We start from the raw sequence: 22,072 nt of genomic DNA on the forward strand, positions 1-22,072 counted from the left end.
GATCGCCGCCTGGATTTGACCTCTGCCTGTTTCCTTGACCATGTCTGAACGCTGCCCGGAACTGACCTCTGCATTGTCCACTGACCATGTCTGCACGCTGCCTGGAACTGACCTCTGCCTGTCCACTGACGTCTGACCACTGCCTGGAACCTGACCTTTGCCTGACTGACCATCCTCGGACTGATCACTGGTATTGACCCCTGCTTTGGCTGACCACGCTATCCTTGACTCTGGCCTTGATCCTCGCTCTTCATTCAGAGACTCTGTTCTGGCCTTCTCTGCCTCCTGGACTCCCTAACCTGAACATCGACTGCGCACCCTTGTTCGTTGTGGGCACACCACTGAATTTTATCTCTTGGAGATCCTGCGAGGCCCACCTAAGACCAGGCGGCCTGGGTAACCAAGGGCTTAACCTGAGGAAACCCCGGGTTGCTATTGGTGAAGCTCCTCTGTCTCCTCTTGTGCTCCGCCTCCTGGTGGCAGGTGCTCTCTGGGTCCGACCAGGGAGCCTACCAATCCTGCACCAGGCCAAGGGTTCACCTCCTGGCGCAACAGGAACTTAATACGTTCGGTATTGAAATGGCTTGTGTGGATAGCTGGCATTAAAACAGTAAGTTTCTTTAGCAAGAATATATGTAAGTATGGGAATTGGTTTTCAATATTTTGGTATAGCATAGTTAGCAGTTGTACATGTGTTTCAGATTAATGAGGGGAAGAGACCATTATGTGAAACGCTGTTTGATAACTTCAAGAGAGTGAAAAAGCCAGCTCGATGAGAAGGGAATTCGCCGTGCTGTTCAAGTATACTTTAAGAGATTTTTTGTGAAATTTCTGAGAGCTACAAAGTGGCCTACACACCGGTAATACTTTGTTATGAACCTTTTTATGTATGTAGGAACCTTATATGGTTTCTACGAGAGATTTGTAGGATTGAGAATGTTATGATTTAATACGATATTAGTAGCAGTTGTCTGCTATATTACAGATACCTGTACACATAATGGACCCTAGCAGACAGCAGGAGAAATGGGATACGTTTGAATAATCCATTTCAAGAAATTGAAGAGAATAAGATATGGGGGTGTGAATGAAGAAACAATACAACGATTAGTTTTCCTGATGAAGCCCTGAGGAATGGGATGAAACGAGGCTCTCGTCGGGTATTTATATACATCGAAGAAAAAAGTTACATTAAAGTCATGGTTTTAAATTTGAGGAATACCCTCATACCAGGGCTAGTGCACACTTCCGCATACCGGCGTCTTTTACTTTTATGTACTACTGCCAATATGGCTGCCCAATTTTAATTGCAATCATAGGGTAACCTCTATTTTTATTTTAAACCATGATATATATATATATGATATATATCATGGTTTAAAATAAAAATAGAGGTTACCCTATGATTGCAATTAAAATTGGGCAGCCATATTGGCAGTAGTACATAAAAGTAAAAGACGCCGGTATGCGGAAGTGTGCACTAGCCCTGGTATGAGGGTATTCCTCAAATTTAAAACCATGACTTTAATGTAACTTTTTTCTTCGATGTATATAAATACCCGACGAGAGCCTCGTTTCATCCCATTCCTCAGGGCTTCATCAGGAAAACTAATCGTTGTATTGTTTCTTCATTCACACCCCCATATCTTATTCTCTTCAATTTCTTGAAATGGATTATTCAAACGTATCCCATTTCTCCTGCTGTCTGCTAGGGTCCATTATGTGTACAGGTATCTGTAATATAGCAGACAACTGCTACTAATATCGTATTAAATCATAACATTCTCAATCCTACAAATCTCTCGTAGAAACCATATAAGGTTCCTACATACATAAAAAGGTTCATAACAAAGTATTACCGGTGTGTAGGCCACTTTGTAGCTCTCAGAAATTTCACAAAAAATCTCTTAAAGTATACTTGAACAGCACGGCGAATTCCCTTCTCATCGAGCTGGCTTTTTCACTCTCTTGAAGTTATCAAACAGCGTTTCACATAATGGTCTCTTCCCCTCATTAATCTGAAACACATGTACAACTGCTAACTATGCATTTCAACATAGCAGAAATAGTAAGCAAATACAGTGGATATTCAGTGTTTGTTTCAAAGGTCATATTTAAAATGTGTGGTGGGATACATTTTAAATATTGGGAATGGTATGTGTGATGTGTGGTATGGGTGGTATGAATGAAGGGTAAAGTATGTATGTGGATTTGATGTGTTATATCGGGTATGAGATATGATAATAATGTTTAAAGGTATACAGAACCTGTATGTGTAAAAGTCATGATTTGTATTTGTAAAAGTTATGATCTGTATGTGGTCCATATGTTAAGGAGTTGGTTGTATTGAATACATTTTGTACACAATAAAGTATAAATCAGGGCACAGAATTTGCTTTGAACCTCTGATTCCTAACAGATCATATTGTGTAATTTCAGAGGGTAGGTATGTTGTATTTAGTTTACCTAAATACACCAGAAACAGATAAATAAATAAATTGTCACACTGTGGGGCTCATGCTCTACCTAGAAAGAAGAGCAATTTGCTTTCAAATTGTGTAAGATAAATTTGCATACAATGGAGGCAGTGCATGCAAATCAATCTCATGCATATTCATTGTGGATATCCAGAAAATCTGACTGGCAAGGTGTGCCCCAAGGACTAGGTTGAGAACCACTGCCTAGGAAATTCAAGACTACAAGTCCTTGCATGCAGTGTAGTAAAAACCAGGACCGGATTGTTCTGTCCTGAAAATCTGGAGCCAGTTGCCACCCTAACCCCCTCTCCCTACTCAACTGTTAGGATAGAGAAGGGCAACCAAAATGATAAAGGGGATGGAACAGCTTCCCTATGAGGATAGGCTGAAGAGATTAGGGCTGTTCAGCTTGGAGAAGAGATGGCTGAGGGGAGATATGATAGAGGTCTTTAAGATCATGAGAGGTCTTGAACGAGTAGATGTGACTCGGTTATTTTCACGTTCGAATAATAGAAGGACTAGGGGGCATTCCATGAAGTTAGCAAGTAGCACATTTAAGACTAATCGGAGAAAATTCTTTTTCACTCAACGCACAATAAAGCTCTGGAATTTGTTGCCAGAGGATGTGGTTAGTGCAGTTAGTGTAGCTGGGTTCAAAAAAGGTTTGGATAAATTCTTGGAGGAGAAGTCCATTAATGGCTATTAATCAATTTTACTTAGGGAATAGCCACTGCTATTAATTGCATCAGTAGCATGGGATCTTCTTAGTGTTTGGGTAATTGCCAGGTTCTTGTGGCCTGGTTTTGGCCTCTGTTGGAAACAGGATGCTGGGCTTGATGGACCCTTGGTCTGACCCAGCATGGCAATCTCTTATGTTCTTATGTTATCCTGGTGATCACTGAAGCTGGCTATTAAAACACTAAACACAGGGATGGTAACTTTCAAACTGGGAGAGTCGGCCCGCACCCAGGGATGCGATTATTTTATAACGTGCACGTGTATATGTGTGTATGTCATAAAATAGCCTGGGAGCATACCTAAATTTAGGTGGGCATGTGCATGGGTGCACAAATCCTTCTTCTACCACGAAGGTTGGAGGATTTTAAAAGGGACGCACATCCACACCACTCCCAGTTTATCAGTTTGTTCACCAGTTTGTCCAATTAACAGCTAAGTCCTCCAACCCCTCCTACGGGCCGATACAGTAAAGTCCGCGGGAGAGCGGGCGAACGCCCTCTCTCCCGGCGCGCGCACAGGCCACTCTCCTGTGCGCGCGATTCAGTATTCAAATTAGGGCCGGCGTTAAAAAGAGGTAAAAAGAGGCGTTAGGGACACTAGCGCGTCCCTAGCGCCTCTTTTTGGACAGGTGCGGCGGCTTTCAGCAGGTTTGACAGCCGACGCTCAATTTTACCGGCGTCGGTTCTCAAACTAGCTGACAGCCACAGGTTCGGAAACCGGACGCTGGCAAAATCGAGCGTCCGGTTTTCAACCCGTGAGCCGCGGGCCGACTTCAAATTTTTTTTTTTTTAAACTTTTTGTAACTTTCGGGACCTCTGACTTAATATCGCCATTATATTAAGTCGGAGTGTGCACAGAAAAGCAGTCTTTACTGCTTTTCTGTGCACTTTTCTGGTCGCAGTCAAGTCTGGTGCGACTTGGCTGCACATTTTCCTTTCTAAATCACGCGGGAATACCTAATAGGGCCATCAACATGCATTTGCATGTTGCGGGCGCTATTAGGTTCGGGGGGGGGGGGGGTTGGACGCGCGTTTTCGACCCCTTACTGAATAAGGGGTAACGCTAGCGCGTCAAACGCACGTCCAATTGCCGGAGCGCACTGTACTGCATCGGCCTGCTAGTTTTGATAGCCTACACTACCTTTTAGATCCGGTTCATTGAAGGAATTATTTCCTGATGCCCCTTTTTACATATTTTAGTTAACTAGACCCAAATATGGTATAAAAATATTCGCAAGGAAATCTGACTATGGGTTTTCGAGAAAAACCAGGTCCACTAGTGGAACGTTGGGATCAACAGGGGTCAAAATTTACTTTTTTAAAAATTTTTATTTTAGGTAATTCTTGTAACATACTGCAATGCTACAGCAAATATCATACATAAAAATGAAAATTACTCAAAAAAATAAGAAAAAATCAAGCATGATAATCTGGAAAACATTTTTCATGTAAATGTTTACCACAAAATTCACATCACTTTTTTGTATTTTTGGAGCAGACAAGACATCGGCCTTGGGAAGTTGAGGACAAGAAGGCTGTGATGCCTTTACATCGGCGCTTATGGATGCTGTAGGACCTCCTTTCCATATGCGGTAGCTTGAAAGGCCACATTTCATTGCTACGGTAGATACTTCACGTAGGAAGTCCAAGTGACTCATTGCTTCTTTTCCCAGTAGATGGCAGTGAATTTTCCAACCTGCCACAACAGCCATGTTCAAGCCATTTGAAAATAAATTCCACCACCACTTTTTGGAGTGAAGTGTTGGGCGGTAAGCTGCTAAAAGCCAGTCAAGTAGATCAACACCACCCATGCCTTGATTGTAAGCACCGATGATTTTTGGCTGCTTTATTAGAACTTTTTTCTTTTCTTTGAGAGACTAGCAGCTGGCATTTTGAAGTGGAAATGACTTCATCCAGTTGGACATGACTGTGAGCACACTGCTGTCATTCCAGCAGACACAGATGATGTCTCCATCACCACAATAATCAAATTCCCCACGATCTTTCTAACGAAGTTTTTAGGTGCCATTAGGGGTCATTTCCCAGTACTGTGTTCTCTGACAGTGCCAATTGCCCAAAATCCCTTTTCTTTCCATTCGACCATCAAGTTGTATGATGTGAAGAAATTATCAAAGAAAAAACAATGATTTCTTGGCTCTTGAATGACTGAGATCAAATCCTAAATTACTCTTGTACCAAGTGGTACTTTTTCAGCTTTATCAGCACCTGATTCTTCTGGCTGATGTTTGGCACCTGCATAAATCTGCATCGAAAATGGAAAACCATCTGGACTGTACATCATCCATATTTTGTATCCAAATCGAATTGGTTTGCCTCGAATGAACATTTTGCAGCTATGATGGCCATAATATGGTACCATCGATTCATCAATGCTCAGGCTTTCACTAAAAGCACCTTAAGTCTTCAAAAGTTGAGCAGATAAATGGGTATAAAATGGCTCAACGTTTACAGCTTTTCCAGGTGGTAGTTGCAATTTGCCAACACTTTTCTTGACATGATTTTCGGCACAATGTGGTTGCTCAAATCTTCTGCTGTTGACCAGTCATGCTTTTCTTTTGGAACATGGTGATAGCCACTGAACAAGAGGATTCCGAAGAAACGAGTGATTTCGTCAGCATTTGTGTCGATGCTTGCCAATTTCTGCCTGGCATATAGATTTGTCATGTATGCTAATTCTTCTAAATAATCTTCTCCCATAATTTCTGTAAAAAGTTCAAATGGTGTCTTTTGAAGAAGATCTGGATGAATATCAGCCAACTTTGATGGGGCATGCTCTTCCATTTTGGTCTTGAAATCATCTGTCTTGATCCATCTTGGCTTTGGCTTCTCTGGTTTTCGTTTACGTTTGGCATCTCGTGATTCTTGACAATAGGTTGATAGCAATTCATCATCCTCATCCACTTCCTTATCGCGTGACTCAACTGCAACTTCCACTTCTCCGCACACATCTGCTGGAACTTCTGGTGCTAGGTCTTCATCATTGATATCTTCGATATCTGAGTTTTCTAAATTATCTGATGGTGGTAGAATCACAATATCATCTTCTGCAGCTTCAGAATCAGCCAAAACTTGTTCAACTGCTTCTTCAAGAGTCAAGTACTTCTGAGTTTTCATTATATTCCAAATTAGGAAATAAGTAATAAAATTTGATAGCGCGGCCCGAGAAGAGGACGTCTGAGCAGGGCCTTCGCAGAGCACGACCGACGCAAGCCTGTTGTGCTCATTCCTCGCAGCCTGAGATAGAGACCCAGGAGAGAGTAAAGATCCCTGATATAGTGTATGGGAGTGAGAAGCCTGTGAGTGTGTATGCATGAGAGAGAGCATGGGATTATATGTATTTTACCTTTTTTTGATATTTGTGAACCTTTTTTTGCATTTTTATTGATTTTTCAAAAATGTTTATATTTTGGACCACAGAGATACCAACGTTCCACATGTGGAACATGCAAAAAATAAATTGGTGCTGATCAAGTTGTATCTTACCTACTAACCTCTCATTCACTCAAACACATCAAACACGTTTCCACAAGAGAACGGTCTTTTTCTATTGCTGGTATTAACATCTGGAACAATATGCCCTTGGACTTGCGTCTCGAAGCCTGCCACAAAACTTTCAAACAAAACCTCAAAACATGGTTGTTTGAACAGGCTTTCTATCAATGATCAAGGACTACCTTTAAAATTCAGTTTCCTTGTATTATTTCTCACTTGACCCATGTCCTGATCATGTTCTTCACACTCACTATGTTTGTTTTACCCTGAGATTCCCACTGCTCCCCTTTCCCCTTCCTTCCCATGTTTACAATTTCTGTGAATCAACTTGAACTTACTTTAATGTTGCCTCCAACAGATTAATGGCTTAAGTCACTCTCTCGTTTAATTACTTAAATTAAACATACATGGTTGATTATAGTTACAATAATTACATCTGGGTCTATGGAAACATTATTCATTTAAAGCCCTAAGCTGCGAATTGTTTACTTACTCTATAAACTGTTATATGTAAAGTTGTTACTAACTTATATTTACTTTACTGTTTAATTATTGTATAAACTGTTTAATGTAAAGCCTGTTGCTAAAATTAATGTTTACTGTAAACCGAGGTGATGTATAACTATACGTACCGCGGTATATAAGAATCTCTAAATAAATAAAAATAAATAAATAAAAGAAAGATTTATACCAAAATGATCAGAAAACCCTTGGGAACTTGAATATATCACAAAAAATCTTTATTTACGCTCAATATCATACCAAAAGGTCAAAAGGTCAAACTAGGTAAAACATTCAGTTTTTGACCTACTTTGCATATTCATATTTCTAAGAGTATTCAGCTAGGAATATTGAATGTTTTTATTTAGATTTTTCAAGTTTAATACTCTCAAACTAAATGGTTGAAAAATTGCTTTTCTTTAGCTTTGGAGTTATTCAAATTATTTTAAAACATGTTCCACTTGTGGAACGTTGATACCTAAAAAGCCTCAAAAATGGCTTGATCCTATTTTATAGCTTACACGTCACCCACACATGACAGGGGACCTCAGCGCGCGCCAGAGCACTTAAGTATTTACGTACTTCACCTCTTACCCAAGAGGGCAATATTCAAAAGTTTTTACATGGGTTAACTTGTATTTACCTACATAAAAATGAGGTTTAATTATTGCTCTCTTCCCCCAGTGAACACGGCTAAAGGTATATGCACATAGTGGGTGACAGCCTGCAAATTTATACCCATCTCAGAAGTGGGTGGTGCTAGGGGGTACAGTTGGAGCAAAGCCAGTAAAGTACATGCAGGGATTTCATGCTGAAATCACCACGCTAGATACTTTTTGCACCTTTTTAAGAATGTGAAGTGCCTGAAAAGCAGAATATAAATTAAAAAAATAAATAAATGTGGATACAAAGCACCTGCTATCCCTCCTCTGACGTATATATAAAAGGAAACTCTGACAAGGAGGTTCCCTTTAAAAATGCATTTTCAATCGCGGATGGCAAGCCCTGTATCCAGTTTCAAAACTGCACTCTCGGCACTAAAAAGCAGCCAGGGAAACTCCATGGCAAAAATCAAAACTACAACTTCATGCATGCAATGGAGCAAAAACCAGGATGGATTCCACCTGCTCTGCTGAGTTTTGCATTACTGATTTTTTTTTTTTTTTAAAGAGATTGTCTTTTGTATATGAAAAAAAATGTATATGGTATAAATAAATACATGCATATATTTATTAGGTATAAATCGCGAAAGGTGAAACCCTGTATTGTGAAAACTCCCTCCCTGCTGGCTGAAGGCTGAGGAGGCCGAGCCGGGCCCTCCGGCACCGTGTGAGCGGCTCCCTCTGCCGGCCGCGGACGGACCGGTGGTGGAGGAGGAGGAGGAGGAGGAGGGGAAAGCAGAAGGGGCGGAGAGAGGCAGCGGAGAGGCTCCACCATGGCAGCGTTCCGCCGGCCTTAGCGCCCCCTCCTCCCCCCCACCCCAGGCCATGTCAGCGGCAGCCCCGGGCCGGCTCTGAGCAGCCTCACTTCCCCGGGAGCGGGCGGGCGGCCTAGAGGGAAAGCCCGGGCCGCCGGGCCTCGCCTAGATCGGATGCGGAGGGCGGGCAGGGCCGGAGCCCGTGCAGCGTGCGAGGCTCGGCCGCGGCCTTGACCGGCCTGCGTGCCCCCCCCCCCCCCCCTTTCCCGGGCTAGCGGCCGAGTCCCGCCGCCGGCCCCGCAAGCCCGAGGAGGAAGAGGAATGTCCGCCCCGGCCGCGGAAATGATCGAAACGCCGCCCGTCCTCCACTTCGAAGAAATCAACTACAGCGAGATCGAGGTGGAAGAGGTGAGCGAGTCCGGCTCAAGGTGGAGGGAGGGTGGAGGGATGCAGAAGAGCTGCCAGAAAGGGGCATCTCTGGGCAAACTTTCCCCCAGAGAGCCAGAGCTGACATCGAAGGAGTCAGAAACAAAACAGTCTGGCCTGAAAACTTTTCCTGGTTTGACCCTTTTTTTTTTTTTTTTTCCTTTTCCTTTTTCTTTTTCTTATTTGAGCTCTGCAGTTCCGAGCAGGGGTGCAGGTTAATCGTGATCTGCTATAAGGGGGTTGGGTGGAGGTTCAGGTCACAGAGCGGAGAGATCTTGCTGCTTTGTGCTCATACCTGGTTTTGGTGGGTGGGGATTTAGCAGGTAAGGAGGACCCTAATCTGGCGAATTTCATTCTTGGCACAATACCACAGACTCCAGTGTATCGCTTGCTATCTCTTCACCACTTGGGATCCTCTGTGCTTTTCCTGAGCGTTCCTTGATTCTCCTATTCACCATTGGGGGGGCTGTTCAATTCATCCACCACTATTTCTACGAAGAAATATTTTCTGTTACTCCTAAATCTACACTCTTAGGCCTCATACTGTGAGCTCTTGTTCAAGAGGATTCTTCTGTCTGAAAAAGATTTACTTTTTGTACATTCATGCCTTGGAAGTATTTGAATATGTCTTTCATATTTTTTCTCTGGCTTTTCTAGTTTCTTGGGTATGCATATTTTGGCCATTAAGTTTTTTTTTCTCATTTGGCTTTTGATGCAGACCCTATATCATTGTTGGAAGCCTTAGTCTCTGTCTTTTCAGAGGTACGGCCTCCAGAATTGGATACTCATCCAATTGGATACTCGGCCTCCAGGCATGGTCTCATCAATGACCTGTACAGAGGCATTAGCTTGTCCTTTTATCAACAGTGATGCCTCTCTATGCACCCCAGCATCTGTCTGTTTAGACATGATCCCCTGAGGTCTCTCTCCAGGGCTGCTGCACATCAGTATCTCGCACCCCACTCTGTATTCCTCCCTTGGATTTCTGTACCTCAATTGCACGTTTTTTCACCATTTTGCATAAATTCTTAAGTACGAAGCACTTGATTGTTTCTCACTAGGCTTACTCCCTCAGTGATGTCCACGTCATTGCAGTTTGTTGTGTCAGACTTTTCCCACTAAGCCCGCCTCTGTGTCACTCATGAAAATATTAAACAAAATTGATCCCAGGACACATCTCTGAGGCACTCCGCTAATCGCCCTTCTTTCCGTGGAGGGAATTGCATTTATTGCCACCCTCTGTTGCCTTTCCCTCAACCATTTTCTAAGGCAGACCACCACCTTGAGGCCCAGCTCCATGCTGCTCAGTTTGAGCCTCCTGTGTGGGACAGTATCAGAAGGAGTCATAAAATCCAAGAATACCACATGAGGTGAACTTCCATGATCTAATTCTCTGGTCATCCAAGCAAAGAAATTGATCAGCTCTGTCTTATAGGATCTCACTTTGGTAAAACCTCCAGATTCAAGATAACTTCTCTCTTCCTTCCTTAATTTTCCCATCACTGCAGTGAGGCTAATTAGCCTGTGATTTCTAAACTCCTCCAGATTACCGCTTTTAAAAATCTTCATCTGCAGACCTGCCAGAAGTTCTCTGAGCTCCCTTAATATCTAGCAGACCGATACAGTACACTGGACCTGCCACTGGACGTGCGTTTTCCCTTACCCCTTATTCAGTAAGGGGCGGAAAATGCGCGTCCAACCCGCCGAACCTAATAGCGCCCTCAACATGCAAGTGCATGTTGACGGCCCTATTAGGTATTCCCGCGCGATTCACTAAGTAAAATGTGCAGCCAAGCCGCACATTTTACTTTAAGAAATTAGCGCCTACCCAAAGGTAGGCGCTAATTTCTTCGGGCACTGGGAAAGTGCACAGAAAAGCAGTAAAAACTGCTTTTCTGTTCACCCTCTGACTTAATATCATAGCGATATTAAGTCGGAGGTCCTGAAAGTTTCGAAAAGTAAAAAAATAAATAAATTTGAATTCGGCTCACGGCTGTCGGGTCGAAAACCGGACGCTCAATTTTGCCGGCGTCCAGTTTCCGAGCCCTTGGCTGTCAGCGGGCTCGAGAACAGACGCAGGCAAAATTGAGCGTCAGCTATCAAACCCACTGACAGCCGCCACTACTGTCAAAAAGGAGGCGCTAGGGACGCGTTAGTGTCCCTAGCGCCTCCTTTTGCCTGTTTTTACCGCCGGGCTTAATTTAAATACTGAATCTCCTGCGCACTTTACTGTATTGGCTTGTTGGACAGGGATTTCCAAACTTTTCATCAATGTGGCCCCATTTTAGTGCTTGAAGATGTGCATGACCCCAGAGAATGACCAAAACAAATTTTGCAGGGGTGCAATCCCCCTCTAACAATCACGCCTCCCAACCCTCCATGCACTCCAACTAATTCCCCCTCTCGACTTCCATCCCCTGCAGAGGACTTTCTCTCCACAGTGAACCTACTCTTTCAACCTCCGCTCCTCTCACTTCTCCAGTTTCTCCAGCCCTTTTCGCATCCCCACTGTTGATCCTCTCTTTCTCCCAAGCATATCTTATAACTCCCAGCTGATTCTCTGTCATCCCATTCCCTCCTCACTCTTATCCCCATCCCTGCTATCATCTCCTAGCATCACCTCCTCATTCATCCCCTATTTGATCATATTCTGTCATTTGGCCCCCCCCCCCCTCACCCTCCACAGCCAATCCCTCTTCACTTTAAAATCTAACCTTCAAACCTTTTCTGCTTCTCATCCATTCCTTCAAACAGCCCCTTATCCAAACATCGCCTTGGCCAGGGTCAATTGCAACATTTTCCTTTGGGCCATGGGCCAAAGGTGAATGGCAACTGGTGGGAACACAGGACAGGCAACAGTTTACTCCAGGTGGATTCAGTGGTGGCAGAGGAGAAAGGAGCAGTGGCAGTCTCTACCTGCCCCCTCATGGATGGACCCAAGAATTACTAATGGAAATCAGAATGGGGCCTGTGGGCTAGTGCAAGCTCACAGGCCTCCAATGGCCTTGATCCCTCCTCGTGCAGGACTTTCTGTTACCCAGAAACCTCTGCAGGGGAAGGGCCACTGCAGGACCTGTGAGCATGTGCTCACTCACAGGCCTGATGCTGATTGCCACTACTCATGCTGCTGGCACATGAAGAGTGCTGACATTCGAGGCACCTGTGACTCCAGCTAAAAGTTTGGTGATCCCATTTGGGGTGCCGATCCACAGTTTGGGAAGCCCTGATCTAGGATACATCATCTTGTTCTCTCGCTTTACCGCCTTAGCTGTCTCTTTGCTTCCGCTTGTATCTTTGCCATCTTGACTACCTTCCCTACTTCTCTCAGCCTTTCCAGATATTCTTTCCTGTCTTCATTCTGCATTCCCTTGTACCTTTTGAATGTTCATTTTTGTTCTTACTTTTTCTGCCACCTTCTTTGAAAAATATGTTGGTCTCCTTTCCCTCTTAACTTTTATTTTCCCAATAACAAGACTTGTAGCTTCTACTGTAACTCCTTTTAGTTTAGCTTTCTGTTTTATTAGGTAATGATTGTTTCCACCTTGCCAGTGCCCCCTTAAGGTACTCCTCCTCCATTGTAACAAAGTAGGTAACCTGGAAGTCCAGCACTCCGACCTTTGTGTGAACCCCTCTCTGTCTTTGCTCTTACATTAAACCAATCTGTCTGATGATCACTGGTGTTCATCTGACCACCGACCTGGAGATTAGAAACACTTTCCCCATTTCTAAGTACCAGGTCCCCTCTATTGTGGGTTCTGTTACCATTTGTCTGAGGCGTGCCCTGGAGTCTCTCACTTCTAAGTGCTTCTGGGGATGGGATGCTCCATCTCCCAGCAGTAACCCCTCCACTTTTGTTGCCACTTGTGCGTGTCATCGATTGGATCTCTGTCCGGCTCTTCAGCCTGTACCGGATGTCTGTTGAGAACTCTGGTGAAGATGGACACACTATCCCCCTTTCCAAGATGATCCTCGGCACCACCTCCTTGCTCCATACCTGCTGCATGTCAGTTGTTTCAATGTTATTGTTTATGTAAAGTGCTACTGCACCCCATATTCTGCGTACCCTGTCTTTCCTGCACATTTTGCTGCTCTTTGTGGTTGTCTACTGGTCCTCGTGCTCACTGAATCAGTATGTCGCTGTGCCTCTGCCATCTGGAATTTTATTACCTGCACCTACGATCATTTGTGCTCAGTGTCTTCCAAATAGCTCTATGTGCTTTGTCCTCTCTCTGTATAGCCTCCTCCTTGCTTCCCTTGTCTTCCCTGTTACAGCACTTATACTCGTGAGCTCTTGCTTTCGTGTGTTTCTCCACTATTTGTATTGCCGAAGGCCAATCCAATCAATATCCATCTACATCTCCTCTTCTAGTTTAAACTACTTAAGATCTGAACCTCACCTGATATATAGTCTTTTATTATTCCATGTACACCTTCAGCCTCTTCGTTACAGTAGTTCGTGTTGAAGCTGCTGATGTGAAAAGCTTGTCCTTCCCCTTTACCATTAATAGTTAAATACCTCAGAAATTGCCCAAGTTCCTGCTCTAGTTTTTTCAGCTGTTCTTGTACTCCTACTACTACTGCCCATTTCTACAGTGCTACTGTAGTAGATGTATACTACCTACTGTGCTGACCGCTTGTCAGGTCAGTAGTCCTCAAGTGGACTATATATGTTACGTGTCCCCAACCCTAGCGGCTTGCACTATGGCCAGTCCTCGGTACCTCTCTGTCTCAGCTCCAGTGGGTTGTCTTGCATTCCAATGGGGCCTTCCAGCGTGGCTACCGGCATCCTGGCTCTGCCCCGCATCCTATAGCTGACTGGGAGCATGCCCAGGAATTATTGAGCTTTATAGGGCCTGAAGGCAGGAAATCCTGTGGCCCATCTTGATGTCATTAGCACTGTTTAAAGTATTTAAGGAAGCCCAGTTCCCTTCGACAACTGCCTGAGCAGCAGGTCCTGTTATTCCTGTACCGGAGTACTTGCTTCTTTTTACGTCTGCTTTGCTTTAACCCAGACTGGTTTTGACCTTATTCTGCTTGGGGTCTGCCCCGACCTTGGCCTGGTATTTCTTCTGTACGAATGGACTCCGCCTGACTGATTACTACGGCTCCCTTGGTTCTCGCACCGCCACCTTGCATCAGCTGCCACCTGGAGCCAGATCTGCTCGCAGATCAGGCAGCGCCAATTGGACAGTGTTCCAAGTGGTTCACATCTCAGCCCTTGATGGGTCTGGAGGGCTAGCAGGAGGGCTACCCCATTATATACCAACTTCACATTCCCTTCTTTCTGCTTCTGTAATTCTAAGAATATTGGCAGAATCACTGCCAGCCAAGGATCCTGTTAGGCCTTTGACCTTTTATTTGCCTACATTTGTGTCTTCGAGTTAATGCCTCTGATGAATGAGCTTCCCACCAGAAGGAGCGCCCTGCTCTTTTGGAATCTGTTGACGCTGCCCCCGCCTTGAGTGTCGTTCAACTCCCACCATGTCAGATGTCTTTTCGGGAACATCTTCTATTTCCAGCGCCGTGAAGGCATTCTTTATTGGAATCTTTTTCGGGGATATGTCTCTGATTCATAGGCATCATCGTGCCAGTACCCACTGTAATCCATGTTACTCCCGGTCCTTTGTGTGTTCTGAATGTGTGGAGAAGCCTTTACAAGTATCTGTTCAGAGATGGAGCAGACGCTCACCTGTTGGACATATGGGTGTGTGGCTCCCTTCATTCACAAAGCAGGAAAGGAAGAATTATAAAGCGCCAGCATGTTCACATTAAGTAAGACGCTAGCGAATGAAAGCTTGTTGATGGCAAAACATTTATCAGCTAAACTAAAATATGTATCTTTTTAAATTGTTAAGCCTCCTCCTAATTATACAATTGCCTGTTGGCTGCGTCTGTATGAAAGCAGATGAGAATTGGTCCAGCTGTCCAGTTCGCTGTATGGGCGCAAAGCCTGTAAGCCTCCGCTCCTGTACAGTGAATTTGACAGATGAAGAATATTCTTGGGTTTGGTAAATCAGTAATTTTGTGAAGGTCTGAAAGATAGCGAGGGACCTACGTGTTCAGTTTTTATTTTATTTTGTCAGGGAACTTGTGTTTGAACAAAAAAGAAATTGGTGGAAAAATGACTTTCCGCTGACTTATCTCCGGTGTGTTTATAGTAAAGTCCTTTTTTCCACCAACTTTTTTTGTTATATAACATTGAAATTCCCAGGCAAAATACAATAAAATGACTGGAAACCAAGGTCCCTTGTTTGCCACCTATTTAATTATGCCTTGCAAATTTTATTTTGGTCTTTTGGATGTCTTTATTACCTTTTTTTTTTTTTTTTAATGAGAATTTAAAGCATTGGAATCTTAGAAGAATGTGGCTGCAAGAGACCTCGAGAGGCCCCTGCTACAGAGATTTGTTTGCAGCTGCTGTGCTGCAGCAAAGAGGCAGTGAATCAAGAGCCTGGGCAGGACGGCCAGTCTTGCTGCTTCGATTTGCATGGCTTTGCTGCTTCGCAACATTGATAAACTCTTTCAGATTCACATTCAGCTAACTTTGACAGCGCATCTTTCTCTGGATGCTGCATACGAAACCAAACAGGGTTTCAGTTTGGGTTGTCCTGCAAGGCAAGCTTTGTTTTTTTGGGGGTTTTTTTTTTACTCTACCTAAAATCCTCCTTGTGTTTTAAGACTGGGTAAAATTCATTTTTCAAAGCAGACGTGACATTTGGAAGAATTGTTCTCATGATTGCTTCGCTGCGTGCCGTCTGCTCTGAACCAGTACAAAATTGGTGCCATTTTTAAATCCTTTCTGCTTTAGTTGCGTTTAAAATGAGATTGTGGAAACAAAAAAAGAAAAGCAGTTCTTGCAGATTTAGAAATGCATGTTGCCGATTTTTATGATGAGGAAAGAAATTTTAGTTCCTGTTCCAGCCATAAAAAAATGACTAGAGACTGTCACCTGAGAATAGCACCTCACCATCAGGTTATTTGATCTGTGTGCCCTGTCTCGCGGCTGCAGTTTTATTTCCATGTGAGGCTTGTTTCTTTTCTGGCGATGCTGCAGACTGGAGAGTTTTTTTTTTCTGGTAGTGAATTGCATTATTAAAAGTAAACTGCCCCAGCTTCGTATCATAGTGGCATACATTGTTTTTTTTTCCAGTCAGCCCATAATTAAACTATGGTGCTTGTTGCCAGAAAATGTGGTTAAGGCCTAGTGGTCTAACTGAATTTTTAAAAAGATTTGGATATGTTTCTGAAGGACAGGTCTGTATAGAATTATTAGCCAGATGGATGTTGGTTTCTTTTTGATAGAGCAACATGAAACTGACTCTTTTATTTTGGGATTTGTCGGAAACTTCCAGGTGACCGGACTTGCCACTGTTGGACACAGGATGCTGTGATCAATGAACCCTTGGTCTTAATAACTCAACATGACTTAACTGTGTCATCAAATTAAAAAAATAATTTAATTTCTGTTTGCACGTTTTTAGTGTAATGCGGTGCAGTGAGCGTTGAGGGAGCCATTCTGATAGCCAGCGATGTCGCTGATGACTGCACAGTAGTAAAAGTCTGTTGAAATGGTGGCATTTGCAAATTCCATGCTTTGCTGAATTTTGAGGAAAAGATTCGGAAGCACTGCTCTCAGAATGGGCTTTTACTGATGTGAGAAATTCCAGGTTCCCCAGGACATCATCGCTTACTGTTTTTCTTAGCTGGATCCTGTTGCCTGTAGCAGTGCTTCTCAACTCAGGCTTTGGGGCATACCTAACCAGTAATGAGAGAGATATGCATGCACTGCCTCCGTTGTATGCAAATCTATCTTAGGCATATTGATTGTGGACATCCTGAAAACCTGACCGGTTAGGTGTGCGCCGAGGAATGGCATAGGAGGTGAATGCAAAGACTTTCTGAAGGAACTGGTGGATAATGCTAACTGGCCTGCCATGTCTGCCAAAAAACCCCCCCAAAAATCCCTTTCTTCAGTATATTTCATTGGTGCCAAGCTGTATGACCACCTTCGTTCTTGTTACCTTCACTTCAAAATGTTCCAGGCATAGCTTTGCAGTGTTGGTTACAGGATCAGCACTGGTCAGCCTTACTGTACAGGTCTTTGCTGGTTTATGAGTGCCGGGGCAGGCAAGGGAGAAGATTGTTTTGGAGGGCAGGTTATCAACATTGACTTCTTGCCTACTAGTCAAACTGGTTTCAAACTGCTACCTTTCTACTGTAGTTCACAAACGCCCATGACCCCCGTGTGCTTTCTTTCCACTTCCTAAACCCCTTAACCCCCTGCCACTCCCGGCCCACACACACACACACACATTATTTCACCTTCCCTTGGTTAGGATCGATTTGACAAATCTTTATACTCCCAGCGCGCATTACGGACATCCTGCACAGTTAGGAGAAGTAAGGGAGCGCGCCTTTCCGCTAGCTGACCCTCTAACGTGGAACGTGCTGCCCGAGGACCACCCTCGAAGGTAAAACATTTAAAAGGGCACTTAAGACCTGGCTTTATGAGAAGGCGTTTGGCGAAGAGAACTCTGGGAAAAATCCTCTTACCTTTTTCTTCCGATGATGATTCATTGAGTTAGTCTCTCTATTAGTAAGTTTTGTAAACTCTAAAGGCAGCACTTATGAAGAGCAAATTGAATACTAATTTAAAGGTCAGCTATGTAATGGTGTATCTTTGTCATTTCAAATGTTTGTTCTGTTTTTTTTTTATTCTTTATGCATTCTGTATGTTTGTTTTTTTTACCTTGTTGCTGCAGTACATGTGAGCATTCAGTATATAAATAATGTAACTAATAATAAGAGCACGCCCCTATCTGTGCATTTCTTGCAGGGCCTTTCTGGTGGCAGAATCTGACCTTAGCAGTTCCGGGCCTCTTACCCTCTCTATAGGGTTCGTAAAGACCAGACTTCCTCGACAACCCTTCCATTTAACTGCACAATCAAAAGTGTCAAAACTTTTCAGTATATAAAATCCACAGCTCGCCCCCAAAGGGTGTTTTCTTCTTTAAAGAGAAGGCTCTGTCGGGGGGGGGGTGTTAAGAAGGCTGGTGAAGCTGTTGTGTTAGTGGCAGGCGGGGCGCAGTCTCAGTTTGTTTAAAATCCTACTTGCAATTGAAAACAGATTTGGATCTGAGTGTGTACGATGTCCACCACCACCACTACCTCCTTGTCTGAACTTTCTTTGTCCTTGGCCTGTATCGCAGAGCTCAGCCGACGGTTACGCGGGAAGTGCAGTAAAAAGGTACCAGCGTGAGCTCTAGCAGGATCTTGCTTGGCATGATTGTGCCCCACAGCTCTCTCCCCTGTCCGAGGTGTGAAGCAGCTGGGCTTCCTTTAAATCACGCCTGCTCAGAAAGGGACCGTTGGCTCCCATAGGGGTTGCATCGCACAGCACTGCACCGTTCTGTCTTGGAAGAACCTGCAGCGTATGCTCGTGATCCGCAGCACAAGTCCTGAAGAGACGGGATTGGGGGGTCTGCTTTTGTATGATGAAATAATAAACCGGCTGCTGATGCTGTACGGGTGCCATCTGTCCCTATGTCCACGGGGTGGATTAACAGATCTGTGAACTGAAAACCCCAAAAGAATGTTCCTAGCATCACAGCTTTTGCTCCTGCCTTGTCGAGGCTGTCTCGTCAGCAGATCGCAGCCCCACGCTGCCACAAGTTTATTAATAGACTTTGTAGGTTTGGAATAGTTACAGACCCCAGCCCTAGCTACCGAGCACAAAACTCTCATTTGATTTTATTGTACGGTACAGAGATGGTGATAGCCCAGTGGTTCTCTTCAGAGGTCCTCCTGCCTCTCCCAGTCTCAAACAGGTCTGGGTTTCAGGTTAGCCCGATTATGCCTGCATACATCTCACCCTTATCCAGCATGGATAACCTGTTTGGCATTATGTGGACTGGAGGTGCAAACCACTGGGTCACCCTGTGTACAGTTAAAGCTAAGGGATGTGCGAGGCACCGTGCAGAATGCCAGAATTTGCCAGTTTAGTTCTCTCTTGAAACCGGATACGCTGCTTGTAATTCTTGTTGTTGATTTATACGGTAGCATGTACCTGACAAAAATCTGCCATGCCTTTATGGTTTATTTTGCTTCTCTCGCGCTCCCCAGCCCACTTACCACCACCGAAAGAAGAATGTAGAGTGACAGAGAGACCCATTCAAGTAAAGTAGGCGAAACATCCCGCGCAGGCAGACGTGGTCCTCTCCACTTGTAGGCCGCGTCCCTGACTCCTAGCGCACAGAGGGGCCGAAGCAGTACAGTGCGCTCAGCGTTAATTGCTGAGCGCTCCTTAAACCAGCACAGAAAAGCAGAAAAAACTGCTTTTCTGTACTGCCTCCTACTTAATATCGTTGCGATATTAAGTAGGAGGAAAAACAAACTTAACGAACAGAACCCCCCCAAAAAAACACTGGCAGTCGGGTGCAGGAAATATGCTTGAATGGCTGTGCGGCATTTAGGAAAACAGACGCCAATAAACTTGGCGTCTGTTTTCCTAACCGGCGGACCGGCGATGCCGCGCAACCCCCTAATTTAAATATTGCATGGCGCCCCCCCCCCGGGGGCGCCTGGGGCGCATTAAAAAAGCGGGCACTGACTATTCAGCGCCCGCTTTCTATGCAAATTTATTGCATCGGCCCCAGAGTGAGTGAGGAGGAGTCGATATGCATGGAGAGGAGGGAGCAGTACGTGCCAGGAGAAGTCAGTAGGTGCGACGGGGAGGGCTGCGCCGGGAGTAGACTGCACAGAGTCGAGTGCGGTGAAGAAAGGGAGCACCACACGTCGGGAGAATCAGTAGGCACGCAGTGAGGCCTGCGCATGCAGCAGTACCAGGGCGGAAGCACCCGAACAAACAACTGCCTGTTATTTACTTAACATCATTTCTTAACCGCTTTGCAGGTGAAAATCGCCCAAAGCGATGTACAATAAACCAGACAATCATTACACAAACAGATAACCTATTGCATGCAGGGGGAGGATGTGAAAGAAGGAGATCTGCCATAGACCTGTCAGATTTACATATCTAGTAAATTTGTAGTAGAGAAGTCTGCGATGCAGACTGCCTGTCGGTGCCGGTGTTAGTGATGCTGGGAAATAAACCACCCAAACTTTTTTTGTTTCTTTTTAAGTGGCAGTTCAGGTTTAGCGATGGCTTTTAGCTCTCTCCCATTCTTTAGCTGCACCTCCGCTGCCAGAACAAAATTGCATCTGTTGAACTGGAGCACGTTTGGGTCAGAGAATGTCCGGTTGGTTTAGAGCTGTGCAGAATTGCAATGGCCCCCTTTCAGCCAGAGGAAGCTTGGCATTAGGATCCTGCACTGCAGGACACTTCAGCCTACAAAATATGTAGCAGGCGCCGACTGACGACACTGGCATGAAATATCTTTGCCTTATATACCATCCGAGGGATAGGCACTGTTAAAGCAGGAAACACAGGGCTGCTAGCAGCCCCGTGCGAGTGACCCCTGCCAAGAGAGGAAAAGGGGCCCTGGCAGCAAATTAACAATTTGACACCGAGCTGCTGCTGTCGGAGTGCACGCTTGTTATCCTCTCTTCAGGAACAATGATCGTGCTCTGTGTGTACTGGTTAGAAGCCGAGCCCATTCTGCCATCCTGTAACCTGGTTCCCTTTCTGATGGGCGATTTTTATGCAGTGTGTCTAAAATGGCAATCTTGTCATACCTATTGCTTACCGTATACAAGTAAAACCAAAAAATGCTAAATTATAGAGCATTTTTTTTTACATCTGCCTCTGAGATAAGACAGACTCCATTCAAAGTAACAATCTGGCTCTCTTCACCTTTGTTTTCCATGAATTCAGCCTGATAAACCTGCAGAACAACGCACTTTTCTTATAGGATATAAATAGCAGTGCAGCCACTTGAAAGTTTTTTAAAAATTAAAAACAATAAAAAAAAAAAAAAGCAGAGACTCAACATCTAACAGTAGCCTGGCTCCCTTTTCTTTTTTTTTGATAAGGCTTTACTGTGTGATTCACTTTTGGGGGTTTCAAGCAGAGAACCAGTTCTGCGAGGAAAAGCTCATATCTTTCTTAAGGGGAAGTAAAGTTCAAGGGATGACCAGCTCCAGATTCTATACTTTTTGATTCTTTAAAGTACACAGCAGCTTAAAAACCTGAAGATGCACCAGAAGACAAGCTTATTTAGAAGGAAGAGCCTAATTTGGTTCAGTCTCGGAGGGTGATGTAAAAAAAATAAAATAAAATAGAAAGTGCTGTAAAATTTATATTTTTAAAATATTTTTTTCAACTTGCATTTAAAAAAGGTGAGCTCAAAATGATAGTAAAATGAAAAGGTGAATTGACGCTACCATTCAAAAATAGGCTTTCTGGTCCAGCCTCGGACACTTCAGCCAGCAGGGCTCTGCTTTGGGACCATAGACCCCGCCCCCTCCAACACTCACACACACTGTCACACACACTGTCACACACATTCTCCCCCGCTGGCCATTTTAAAATAGCAGGGGTTTGGCTGAGGTCAAATACGTCAGCTGCACCAGCGCCATTTGTAAACTGGCTAGCAGGGATGATAGGAGGAGGCATTCAAAAGCATAGGTTAGTAATGGTGTGGGTAGGAAGCTGTCTGATACAAAGGCAGTGTCCCTTTGGCTTGGGCACCCCAGTGCCTAGCCCAGTTTTTTAATACTGGAAATTGAACTCCTGGGTCAAAGGTGTAGAGTAAAATTCACTCTAATTTCTTAGGCTAGTGTTTAGTCTATGGTCTGTGACAGCATGGTCCTGGACCTGGGGTTCCCAACAACCTGGACCCATGTACCTAGGAACTCCAAGTCCAGGGCCACTTGAGCACACTACATAGCTCCTCTAGGCAAAATAGCAAAGATGATGATGTTTTAAGGGGCTCTTTATCCACTATAAATTTTGCTGCCTGAGGTCACTGCCTCACCCTGCTTCATGATAGAACCACCCCTGCCAACAACTGTCCTTTCCAGTAAGTGGGAGAATCCAACAC

The 22,072-nt window shown here is 44.4% G+C and overlaps 1 protein-coding gene across 3 annotated transcripts in view; it reads left to right on the plus strand.

The window, feature by feature from the left end:
- The first annotated feature begins 8,571 nt into the window (after positions 1–8,571).
- Positions 8,572–22,072, plus strand: part of MAP3K7 (mitogen-activated protein kinase kinase kinase 7) — a 206,528-nt gene continuing 193,027 nt past the window's right edge. For 2 of the 3 annotated variants that reach the window (XR_003855623.1, XM_029595408.1), the window contains exon 1: positions 8,967–9,053. Coding sequence is in view for 2 of the 3 variants with exons in the window: in XM_029595408.1 (XP_029451268.1) it covers positions 8,967–9,053 (87 nt within the window). In the remaining variant the exon portion in view is untranslated. Of the gene's footprint in view, positions 9,054–22,072 lie in introns of all 3 variants that reach the window. The other variant, XM_029595409.1, reaches the window with a different exon arrangement.

This window comes from Rhinatrema bivittatum, chromosome 3, assembly GCF_901001135.1.
Source record: "Rhinatrema bivittatum chromosome 3, aRhiBiv1.1, whole genome shotgun sequence".
In the NCBI taxonomy this organism is placed as follows: Eukaryota; Metazoa; Chordata; class Amphibia; order Gymnophiona; family Rhinatrematidae; genus Rhinatrema; species Rhinatrema bivittatum.